General features: G+C 38.5%; 1 protein-coding gene across 1 annotated transcript in view; it reads right to left on the reverse strand.

Moving 5' to 3' along the window:
- MBD2 (methyl-CpG binding domain protein 2) overlaps window positions 1-10235 on the reverse strand; it is a 75040-nt gene extending 64805 nt beyond the window's left edge. The window contains exon 1 of the mRNA XM_081263186.1: window positions 9499-10235. Coding sequence (XP_081119312.1) covers window positions 9499-10046 — 548 coding nt within the window. The 5' untranslated portion in view covers window positions 10047-10235. The remainder of the gene's footprint in view (window positions 1-9498) is intronic.
- Window positions 10236-13531: the final 3296 nt, after the last annotated feature.

A 13531-nucleotide genomic window follows, 5' to 3' on the forward strand; every position in this document is an offset into this window, starting at 1 on the left:
CAATTCAACTGAGATCCTTTTCCATCTGGCATCCTTTTTACCATTCAACCCTACTTTCCACTTCTCCTACCTAGTAACATTTGCTTCAGCTGTACTGATTTTTTTATTCACTCTATCCTGTATAGGCTGAATGGTTTGAAATGGTCTTTTACATGGTCCACAAGGTATGATTTTGCCTCCACTATCCAAGATCTCCATCTAATATCCTATCTCTACTAAAAACTCTCCACAGAAATAAGCAATGTCAATTCTTCCTACAGCAAGCAAATGTTGGTTTCTCTTCTAGTTCTGCAATAGAGTTCCATATGGTTATAAAGCTTCCACAAGTTTAAACCTTACCTTCACAGATAGCTACTGAAGTACTTTTTTATGAATTACATTGTATGATGTTAGATTTGCTTCAAATAGGGAAGGGTGGGTTGGAGTAGTGGATTTATTGTGTGTGACAGGGATGCAGTAAGACTGACCATGTGTTCACAATGGTTTTGAACAGTTCTACTTTTAAATATACGTTTGACAAATTCTACAATAAAATATTTTAATGTAAACTAAAAATCATGCAAGCTCTTTTCCCTGAAAACAGGAAAGCGGTTTTTAAAAATATCAAGATTTTGCACAAGTATATCTGATCATTAAACAGTTTCCTTGGCTGTGGGGATGGAGGTGGAGAACTATACATTATTAATTAGGAAAAATTTCTTTATTTGGCTGCTGATAAGATGTGACAGCATTCCTCTTTTTCTTCAACATTAATGTTCAAGGAAGTCACAATTTTATAAGATATAAAAGAAATAAACCAAATTCTGTACCAATATCATTTCATTCCATAAAGTAGCACTTAATGTGACAAAAATTACAAAGAGTATATTACTGTAGCTAATTATGACACCTCTACATCTGGTTTAATAAGAAAAAATAAAAGACCAAGTTGACTAAAATCTGAAAATGAAAAATGCAGATACCAACTAATTTTACACCACTGCTTTAAGGCTCTTGTTTTCTGAAAATAAAAAAGAAAAATACTGTTTATTTTAAATTAGGGATGAGACACTGCCATAGAAATGTCAGAAGAAATTAAATGTTTAAGAATTATGTGAAAATATAGTTGGGGGTGAGTTGAGATAAGACAAGATTTGCCAGGAGTCGATAACTGTTAAAACTGAATAAGTATGGGGAATTCATTATACTTTCCTATCTACTTTTACATGTATGAATTTTCCCTTAATAAAAAGCATGTGTCTACGCATCCCCCCCACACACACACACAAAATATATACATATATGCACAGACAAATGTATCTAAAAACAGACTGAAAAACACTGTTAAAATATTAACAGTAGTTCTTGGGGGGATTATAATGATTGTCATTTTCTTCTCCATACTATTGTACATTTCCTACATGGAGCACAAATTGCTCATAACAAAAAGTGTATTATTTTGTAAAGCCCTGAAAAATGTTCATAGTCTAAAATTTGCTCTAATCACAATCACACTTCAAAATATAATAAAATACTGTTAAGTCTTCACATAATTACTAAGCACATGCTTCTACTTGATTCGTTAAATTAAGTGAGGAAAAACGAACTAAAATTTTATGGACCTGACTATCTACCATCTATCTATTCATACTAAATGCCCTACATGTATTCATTTAATCTCAAAACTCCATGATGCAGAATTCTTACCCTTAATTTATATTTAAGGAATCAGAGGTTTATAGAAAATTAAAAACGTTTTCACATTAAAACGGTAAAGCACAATTCAAGTCCCACTCTTCTGAATCCAAAGTCCCCATTCTTTATTTTAAATCAGGGCTACTATTCCTCAAATAAGTTCACAAGTACATGGGAAGCATTTAGAGACTGCAGTTAACTTGACAAGTAAATATGTGACTATGGAATCTAATAATAAAAAGTTGCAACATGTATTTTGTGTATCCACTTCTACTTCATTTTTATATCATTTTATTGTAGCTCACTCCACTTTTAACATACTATATATAACCAGCACCTTCTCAATTACAGCAAAAGCAATATTATCCTCCAAAATAATTCAAAAGCAATTTTTGAATTTTATTCTTTTCAAGAATAAAAGAATGCTTTCTAATATTAAAAAGGAAATAAAAAATTCTATGGCTCCCTTCATGTCTAAAAATCTACATATATATAATACAAATAAATACTAATAATACAAATAAATACTACAAACACACAAATTTAAAGTAAAATAACATTTACTTCAGCTACTCGGTATCTGTATAGCTGATTTGGCACAAGGCAGACACTGGGTAGTGCAAGGGGACACAGAACAGCCCATCTACAGCCAGCATTAACCCACCAGTCTTCCAGATTTAATAGAGAAACATATTAACTATTTGCTTCATTCAGCAAGATAATACCAAACTTCCACATACCAGGGACCATACTAAATACTGAAGATTCAAAACTGAATCCAACCAACTCCCTAACCAGGGAGGTTCTGAATCTGGTAGATGACAAAGATGTGCTAACTACTTATTACAGCAAATGTAAGCATTAACAGAATTACACTCAAAATGACATGTTGCAGGGGGGTCCTCCAACAGCCTCTGAGAAAGGTTTTTTAAAACCAACAAAGCCTTGTTAAAAAGAATTTTAAGGATATTCTTCCTTGCTCTGTGAAGACTTGCAGCATAAAAAGAACAATGGAAAAAGAACACCAAAAAACAGCATTCAATAAGAAAAAAAAAATCTTTAAAAGAGGATTTGTTCATCATCTCACTTTTGTAAATCACTCATAATACTTCCTAACAAATGTTAGGTGCATACTTGTAATCCCAGCCTCGGGAAGTTGAGACTGGAGGATCGTGAGTACAAGATCAGCCTTAGCAATTTAGGGAGGCCTTCGGCAACTTAGTGAGACCCTGTCTCAAAATAAAAACCAAAAAGGACTAGGGATGGAGCTCAGTGGTAAAGTACCCCTGTGTTAAATCCCCAGTGCCAAAATAAATAAACCTGACAAGTGCTAATAAGCATTCAATTTTAAAATCGGATTTTTATATTTTATATCTTATTTTTAAATTTTATATTATATCCACATAGAGTTAAGTTATATCACTTTCCCAAACTAATGAGTTTGAATTTATATTATAAAGAAAATGAAAACAGCCAAATGATGAGATCCCAGATATTACTTAAATTTTATTCTATTCCATACTTCTTATTTTCCTTCATTGGAAATTTAATTTTGAGAAGTTCTGATAAAATTAAATAAAAATTCCCTTTACAAATTTCCTACACAATTCTCAGTGGAAATGGCTCAGGGAAATAAAAGAACAATAAGGAAGAGATACAAAGGGTATTAATTTCAGGCCAAACAACAAGTCCATGAAATAAGAGTTGACAGCTTATTAGGTCTTTAGAAAATCCCAAAGATAATTTTAAAAATTATGAATTATTATCCTCACTAAAAAAAATTTTGAAATCAGTTTCACTTTGCAAACCACCACTTTTGTTCCAATAATTAAATTATTTTTAAAATGACTATATCTTGGGGGCTGGGGATGTGGCTCAAGCTGTGGGGCGCTCGCCTGGCATGCGTGCGGCCCGGGTTCGATCCTCAGCACCACATACCAAAAAGATGTTGTGTCCGCCGAGAACTAAAAAATAAATATTAAAAATTCTCTCTCTCTCCTCTCTCACTCTCTCTTTAAAAAAAATGACTATATCTTACAAATAAAATTTTTAAAGTATTTTTAAAAATCATCTATCAATTTCAGTTGGAGATTATTTTTAGAATGCATATGCATCAGTTCCCTTTGAGCTATATATTTCCTCTAATACAGGTATTGCGGGTTTTGTGGCAGGTGAGATTTTTGCATGTCAGATTCTAAAAATCAGATGTAGGACAGATGGCAATGTTGCACCTCAACAAAAATTCCTCTAGCATACCACAAAAAGATGTGCTGATATAGCTAATGGAGAAGTATTCACACCACACCGGTATCTTTCATTTCTGGACCTAAGCTTCAACCATACATACAATATCAAGAGGAATAAAACAAAAGCATGCCAAACTTTGTATAATTAAACAAGCTCATAACTAATATTGATTCCTGTCCTCTCTCCAACTACAAAACTTGTCTAAAAATTAGTCTTTAGGCCAGGTATGGTGGTGCACACCTGTAATACCAGTGGCTTGAAAGCGTGAGGCCAGAGGATCACAAGTTCAAAGTCAGCCCTGGCAATTTGTCGAGGCCCTAGGCAACTTAGTAAGACAGTATCTTAAAATAAAAAATAAAAGGGGCTGGTGATGTGGCTCAGTTGTTAAGCTCCCTTTAAAAGATCTTTAGGGACCTTAGGGACCAAACGTGGTGGTGCACACCTGTAATCCCAGCAGCTGAGGGTGCAGGGGCTGAGACAGGAGGATCATGAGTTCAAAGCTAGCCTCAGCAATGGTGAGGTGCTTAACAATTCAGTGAGACCCTGTCTCTAAATATAAAAAATAGGGCTGAGGATGTGGCTTAGTGGTTGAGTGCTCCCGAATTCAATCCCCAGTACCCAAAAAAAAAAAAAAAAAAAGATCTTTATGGTACATTTCAACTTTATCTCAACTCTGAAAGCAGTAAATAAATTTCTCCAGCAACCATATAAAACTATCATGAGATGAAGCTAAATTCAGTCTACAAGCAACAATTTGGTTTTTTCTAATTTAAATGAAAGCTTTTAAAATGAAAACCTACAGCTTGCTTCTTAGGGCATGTGCTGTCTATCTGAATATCTGAGAAATAATAGCGTTACTCCTAACATAAATCAGAGACAAAATATTTCTGAACAAACTGATCATTTATATTACCCAGAATATTTCTTTAATTATGTTAATATACTACTAGTTATCATTGTTTTCTTCCAGTATTACATAAAGCTGGAAGGTTATCCTTTGGTACAGTGGCTTCATTATCAAATTTATCATTTGCCATCTTCAGGATGCGAGTATAATAGTAAATAATTACATTACTCTAGTTGCACACCTTATACATAGAGCCTAAAGGTGATTTTATGCAATAATTTTAGGGCATTTTGACTGTGATCTATCATATGCAGCCAGGCATGGAAAGTTCTACTTATATTGCGTTGTCTGCAATTTTCAGATTTTGAAGCATTTCAAATTCAGATTTTTGGATTAGAGATGTTCAATACGTAACATGGGGGAAGTCTTTTTACTGAAATCTAACATGACTTTAATAATAAAGATATTTAAGAACTGTAACAACGGTCATATTCACTCCCCTGGTCCATTCAACCAGTTTTCTACAAATATTACCCAGAAGACTGTTTGGGTTTTTGTTTTTGTTTTTAAACACAAAAGAAATGATGGAAGTTTGGTTAGACTTTGACATCCTTGATGTTTCAGAACTCAGACCTTCAAAGCATGATACCAGTCTTTAATAACAAGTGGAATATACCTCTACAAATTTTAAACCTATTTATATGTACAATCCATACAACTGGGGTTAGCTATTAAGAATTGTTTTTTTCTTAATTAGTCCTTAAATATGTCTAAAGCTTCAAGAGATCTACAAATTTATATGAGGTACAGGTAACAATCATACCCATCTTACAACTGTTTAAGGTGGCACCACTCATCACTGAGGAGTTGGAATACCACCTCCATGTCCCTCTGCTGCCTTCCCTATGCTCCTATTTTTATTAAGATCACTCATAATTTTATAGACCTCAATTGAATCTGAGTCCTCTTTCCAGATCAAGAATGCGAAATCTTTTTTAATTTTTCTTCTTATGCCTATGCTCACTGCATTTACTTTAATTCTCTGGTTCCACTGGACCTTTTTTCCCCCAGAGAAGTGTTCTGTACAAACGCATCATAACTTTTTTAAGAATCAAAAATGTTTACTACTATGCTTTCAATATCCAAACAGAGGATATGTTGTGACAGCAACTGTAACAGTTTATCATGACCCCCGGTTACAACCTAGACTCTAAAACACAAGTTTAGATGTGACTTTAAAAAAGGCAAGCAAGAGTTATTTAAGGATCCTATGAGGAGGAAAATACTTCAAAACTGCCAATGATCAAGTCTTATATAGAGAACCCAAAACTAGAAATGATACGATCTAGGAGACCAGTTAGAAAATTACTCTTCAAATGATGGGTTCAAATGACGGCAATGAACTTTTTCAGAAACTATAGCAATGGGCTTGATAATTTTTTTTATCAAGCCACACCCTTTTAAAAAACTTTGGATGATATATGAATTGCCATAACACTATCAAGAATCCTAATAGAAGGCATAGTGATATTGCTTAACTGGAACCAGAGCCATGCCCTCCTATTAGAACTTGGCAATTTCAAGAAGCAACCAAAAAATATTATACCAAAATATGAAGCTTTCTCCATGAGCTTAAATTCAGTCCAACTAACAAGTGTCAGCCACACCCTATGTTAATAGGCACAGATTAGTTTAAATTAATTTCCCCAGGGGCAGGCTAATTCAGGGGATACCATTATTAGAATCTGTGTGAAAAACTGGGGGCAGGTGTTCATTAACAACAGAGTTCACTTTTAAACCCATCTATTTAATATGACAGAGGCTTTGTGATCTATTGTTTTTTTTCAAGAGGGGGGTGCACATGGGGACACTAGTGTGTAAACCACAACACTGTGGGTTGAAAAATAATTTGTCCTCTTTTAAAATAAATAGGTGACCACCATCATTCATCACAGAAAGCTGAAGTCACAAGTAAAAGTAAAGTCACAAGTAAAAGTAATTACTATACTGCTGTCACACCATGCTACATATTATTCTACTGTTTCAGGAAGTAAACTCTCAGAAGGAAATCAAGATAGGGTATTAACAATTCTGAGACTGACTAAGACTTTGTAGGCAGTCAATAAACTATAGACAATTCTCTTTCTAAACCTGAACAAAACACAAGTAACAGAACTCTGTTCAATGTGTCCTTTCCATTTTGCATAAACAAGTAAAAAGCAAATTATTCTGCAGCATCTCATAAAAAGGACTATACAGTAATTATCACTAAAATGGTCTTTGATTTGCCTTAAGATTAATTTGCTTAGAAAGTTTGTTTTAAATCAATTCTATCATATTTTTCTGCCATAAAATATTTACCACATTTGTATAAAAATTTTAACAGCTGAGCAGGATGGCACATGTCTGTAATCCTCAGCTACTCTGGAGACTGAGGCAGGAAGATCATAAGTTCAAGGCCAGCCTGGTCAACTTAGCAAGATGCTGTCTGAAAAATAAAAAGGGCTGGCAGTGTAACTTAGTGGTAGAGCCTTTGCCTAGCATGTTCAAAATACTGGGTTCAATCCCCATTGTCCCCCGCCCAAAAAAATTGACAACACGCTCAAGAAAATGTTTTAACCACATTTGAAATGTGCACAACAACCTTTCTATTTTCTTGCAGCGCTGGAGATCAAGACCAGGGCCTTGACCATGCTAGGCAGCACTCTACCATGGAGCTATCCCCCTAGCCCAAAGTTCTAGCTGTGTTATTTTAGAGACAGGGTCTGGCTATGTTGCCCAGGATGGCCTTGAACTCCTTGGCTCAATCGATTTTCTGCCTCAGCCACCCAAGTGTTTGTAACTACAGGCATGTGTCACGGTGCCCCCAGAGAGGGCACTGAGAGGGAAGAGAGGAGAGAAACACTTTGCAATAACCAAAAGTTAGTTTGAACAAATACATCACCCCAAAACCAAACAAACTATATCCCAAGAGAACTGCCACAGGATGTGAAATTGAAAGTTTAAGATGCTCAACTGCAACTAGACCTCAAGGAGTTCAATCCCAGACACAGAATATTCTTGTCAAATGTAATTGCCTACATCAGCCCACAGTTCACAGAAGGTTATACAGACTGCCTACTTAGAAAACAGAATGTGCTATAAATGAAAGAATAGCACTACATGAAACAAATTAACTTGGGAAAAGAAACTTTTTTTAACTACAAAAACTTTTATAGCATTAAATCAAATATTTAATCATAGGGAAATTCAAAATAATCACTTGTATGTTTTTAAAAGTTTTTCATTTTATCATTTCAGATTTCAAGATCTGTGGTCTCAAGTTAAAATATAAATTCTAGTGCAGCATCAACTTTTTTATAGTTTTTTAACTTAAAAGGGTAAGATGAATTATGGAAACTACTCATCCATACATTTGACAGCCATCAAGAAAATGTTCAGGGACTGAACAGACAGTTCACTTGTCTACAGATGCCAGAGGCCCGGGGTTTGATCCTGGGAATCACCACCAAAAAAAAGTAACAACACTAACTCAACAGTACTCATTCTTGTATGTACTTATGTACAGACGTTTGTGTAACTTTTTTAAATCTATTTGAGTACTTGCAATTCATAAACATTGTATTATATGTATATACACATTTTCCCAGTAGAATGACAGAAGAGAAATCCTTCATAACATTATTCAGATGGCTAACTGGCTCCAACATTCAAACACGTTCCAGAAATATGCTTCAGTCCATAAACGCGGCCCTCCAAACCACTGGATACAACATGTTTATACTCTTCTCTAAATGGAAAGGCTTATAAGAAAACTCCTTAAACTTATTTATAATACAATTCCACAAATTTGTTTATAATTCCAATAGTATCAATAACCACAGTTTCTTGAGTTTACTATTAGACAAACTAAGGACATGAACATCATGACCACAGGATTGCAAGACTACATTAAGGTGGAAAACCCTTAAGTATTTAAACCAGAATTCTCAACCTTACCCTGGTAACATTTGGGGGCAGATAATTCTTTATTGCGGGGGCTGGCGTATGTTTTAAAGGATAGCATCTCTGGCCTCTATCCGCTAGATGCCAGTAGCAGTCCCTCCCCAGGTGTGAGAAGCGTAAATGTCTCCAGACATTGCCAAATGTTCCCCGGGGGGCAAATGCTGGTCTAGGCTTCCAACAATTTATCACAGTGTTTCTGATGTCAAAAGAGAACACGTTCTGCAACACCAAAGAGCTCCAAAAAACTTCAGGCATTCTAAGTGGCTACTTCATATGAAACTTTCCTGGATGCCACCAAGTACTGAAATCTTGTTCCTGTAGACAGCTAATTCTTCTACATGTGCATGATTAAACAACTCTTGTGATGATGAATCTAGGACAGGCTGGGACAAGAGCCAACGGTGACTGTTTTATAGTTTCGATGAATTACACCTTCTTTTTAACCCTTCAGTGTACTAACCATCCCTGCTAGAGTAACCCTTTCTTCAAAACTATCTTCCTTGACGCCTGGACATAAGACACCCTTACCTTTCAGACTCCACCTCTCACTATGCTAGGGTCAATCTCACCCAAGGGTTCCAGACACCTTCCATTACCAGGCCTGCCTGTCCTTGCCACATACCCTTGGGGCCCCTGCTCCCATCTTGCATCCCCGGACCTGGCCAGCTCTTGACCCTTGACCTCGGCCTGACCCCGTGGCCCCCTCCCCGCCCCCAGGGAGGTACCTGAAGTAGTAGACATCGCTCTTGCCGGCACTGAGCCCAGATTTTCGGATCACTTCCTCCTTCTTCCATCCGGGGGGGAGGGCCGGGCAGTCCATCCTCTTCCCGCTCTCCGTAGCCCGGGGTCCCCTGGGCCCCGGCCCCGCGCTCCCCGACGGGAAAGGGACCGGCTCCCGCCGGGGGGCGCCGCCGCCACTGCTGCCGACGCCGCAGCCGCCGCTGCCGCCGCCGTCGCCGCCAAGGCCGCTGCCGCCACTCGGGGGACGGCCGCGGCCCCGGCCCCGGCCCCGGCCCCGTCCACGGCCACGGCCCCGGCCCCGGCCACGGCCACAGACGCCGCCGCCCCGGCCCACCTGCTTCCACCGCCCCCGGCCACGGCCGCCGCCCCGAGCGCCTTCCCTGCGCACGCCGCTCACCGGGGACGGGGCGAGCGCGCTGCCCTGGCCCCCCTGCTCTATGGCGGAGTCGCCGCCAGCGCCGCTGCCGCCCGCCGCGCTCTCCCCCTCCTCCTGCTCCGGGCAGCAGCGGCCTCCCCCCGGGTGCGCGCGCATCCAGCCCCCTCCCCAGCCGGCGCTGCGCTTCTTCCGTAACCGAGCCCTTGGAATCCCGGAGACCCGCCCCGCCCGCAGCGCGGCGCGCGGGGGACGCGCGCAAGCATCATAGAGCGGGCGCGCACAGAGCGGCCCTCCCGCCCGGGGCGTGGCCCTGGCCACCGCCTCTTAGGTCCTCCAAGCGCTCGGGGCAGCCATGTTGTCTCCGCCTCCCCGGGGACACGCCCCCGGTCCCCGCCCTCTTTGCCCCCGGCCGCGCCCTTCCGGCCCCCAGTGCCCACGAGGCGCGCTGGGCCCGGAAGGCGGGTCGCCCGAGTCGCCAGGGACGGTGTCTAGCCGACTGTGTTTCCAAAGTGGTTAACTTCCCCGTGGTTTGATATTACCCGTGTCTGCTTCCCAACTAAAAAGCAAACCAGACCACGGTTTATATTTACTAGCCCCGCTGTTCGCTTAGCGGGATACTTAGGTACCCCTTTCACCCCGAAAGCCACGGCTTCCCAGGGAGCTCAGGGTAAAGGAATGAGGAAGTGTCCTCCGGAGCTGGCTTCAGGGCCATCGACCAGTTCGCCTGGGATTTTCTGAGTTTATGGAAAGGAAAAAGATAATTTGGGCTATTCCCTTCAGTCCTGAGCAGTTTAATTCTAGTTTCTTAGAATAACCAGAATCTCCAAATCCACCTAGAATTTACCAAATACTCTGGGATCTTAATTTAAACTTCTTTGTCTTAACACAAAAATCAATGGCGTTTGACTTGGTAAATACTCCCTTGTGTTGAAAGTCCAACTTTATCACCAACCTTTAGGAACCTGTGTGGAACTCATCACGGTTTGCTAACTCATCATTCCAGAGCAGTTGTTACAGGGTAATGGCGAATAGATCAAGGAAACATTTAAAATTTACATAATTTTTAGAGTTTTATAAATTTAATGTAGAAATACCCTATTGAAATTCATGTTGTTATGAAATATTTGGAAGACTGAAAAGCGTAAAGCACAATCAGATAAGGGTTTCTTTAAAGCTAGGCACTAAAAGTTGAAGACCAAGTTTAATGTATAGATATAACGGCTCATGTAATGGAAAATGGAAATTTGATTTACCTCAATGCGCAAACATCTCTTACACACAAACTTGCCTTTGAGCAAGACATTCTTTCAGTGTCCTTGATTAGAGAGAAATTGGGTTGGGGATATAGCTCAGTGATGTACACAAAGACAAAGGTTTGAGTCCCAGCAACACCTGCATACAGCAAAAAAAATACATTTATTAGAAATATAGTAAGAGCTTCCTACAGGCAATCTGTCTCAAAACGTGGCCAACAGAGAATTAGATGCTAAAGGCAAGTTATCAGGACAGAGTTAGAACTAGAAATGTGTGCATTTAGGAGTTATTTGTGAAAGTGACAATTGAAGGAGACCCTGCAAGTAATAAGCAAGTAAAAAAGCTTGCCTGGGGCTGGGGTTGTGGCTCAGCAGTAGAGCACTCGCCCTAAGTTAGATCCTCAGCACCACATACAAATAAATAAGATAAAGTTAAAGAAAATGAAAGAGAATGAACTCTTCTGTTAGTCAGAAGAGTCAAATTCTTAAAAAAATAAGAAAAAAAAGAAAAGATTGTAATAATAATAATAGAAGATAAAAAACTGAATCTTAAGGAATGGCAATATTTAAGGCTCAGTGAAGGGATAAAAGTTGGAGAATAATGAAATGAGTTTGGATGAAACTGTAAGCAGAGCACCCTGATTTCATACCTAGTGAATATTGTAGACTAAACATGAGCAAAATCTTTGTGGAAACAATAATTGAGACAACAGATGGGAAAAGACACTTTTGGAGAATTTTACCATTCTATGTTGCATCTGACAAGGCTATGTATCAAATATATAGTCAACATAAGAGCATATTTGGAGGAATAAGTCACATGAATTTGAGGTCATTATTTTGACTTCTACAACTAGATTCCATTTGCTAAATCCAGTAAAGTTTAATGTTACTTCTATTATGAAAAATTTCATTTTAGGCATTTCAAAACTGTTAGGTCACACTTGAATTTTTCTGCTGCAATATCACAGAGCAAAGTACAAAAAGGTGGTGGGGGTTACAATTTGTTCACCCATAAAAGAAGAAGATATCCCAGTTAGGAACTAGAGTGATTACCTAAAAGCATTGAGAACAGATTCTAAATGCCTAAGAGACAGGCCTCTTTGTTTTTCTTAAAACAATGGACAATCTTTCCTAAGTCTAGGTGAATGCATTTTTCATCACTTCTCAAAGCATACCAACATTATAAAATTGTGACCAAATTTTCAACTTATCTCACTTCCAATGGAAAAGGTCTTGCTGGCTTATTGTATAGATGAAGTGAAAGACAAAAGCAAGACCCGATTATGTATGAAATCTTGCCCATTAAACAAAACAATGGAGATTTAACCTGATCGCTGCCTCCCAGGTGTAAAGGCAGGTGCTGAAACACCAACTGTCACCCCTGAAAAATGATCCATTCTTTCAAATATTTTTCCCTTTATTGCTTACCACATAGAGTTAAGCTTAAACCATTAAATAAAAGTTTTTTTCAAGAAAAATAGGTGTTAATTTGGATTTTTATTGTGGAATATAGAAGAGATTCAGAGAATAAAACTAGGAAGAACTGTTAGGAAGCAGTGCCTGCTTTTGAGATGTGCACATTTTATTGACAAATACATAAGCTATCTTTGAATCTTTGAGTGTGATAAAACACCCACCAGGAGACGGATTTAAACATTGGGAATTCTTACTTTTTCCAATGAGTATATTTGCATCAAGTGATAACAAGGGCAACACTATCCCTCTGTTACTGAGTCCAAATAATCAGATCAGAATTTATCAAGACATGACATAGGAGTGAGGGCACCACAAAAAAAAAATATTTTCCAGCTCTAATTAGCAGGTTTTATGATTCACTGTTGGCCCAACTACAGTTCACCTAATTCCCAACTAAAACAAAATTATGCTGGCACTTTCAAGTATATGCAGTATAAATTTTAAAAAACATTTATAACCTTCTACTTGGAATAACTACAGAGGAATCTAGTGCTAAATAGCTCCAACCAAAGAGAAGAGTTAATTATCTGAAAAGCAAGCAAATACAAGAAGAGGTAAGTTCTGAACCAATGGGAATCTTTTAAGAAGTGTTGGACTTTTCAAATTCCTGCTAGTTGTAGTATTAGTTTAGTCATAAATAAATGTTTAGATTTAAAAGACACAGAGATGTTTACTTAATTTGACCCCTTAAAATAAAGAATACAGTTCTACCAGAAAGGGGAAAAAGGTCTTTAGTTTTCAGAGCCCTGAGGTACCCCTTTATATGCTAAACAGTGGTTTTAAACTGTAATCCTGACTACAAAACACCAAAATGCTAGGATACATGATACAGGAGAATATGAGCTGACTATGGCTGTTGTGCACAAACTGGGAGGCTTAGTAACACAATAAATCAGGAAAGACATCTCA

The sequence above is a fragment of the Spermophilus citellus genome (assembly GCF_964194105.1).
Source record: "Spermophilus citellus genome assembly, chromosome: 12".
Taxonomy (NCBI): domain Eukaryota; kingdom Metazoa; phylum Chordata; class Mammalia; order Rodentia; family Sciuridae; genus Spermophilus; species Spermophilus citellus.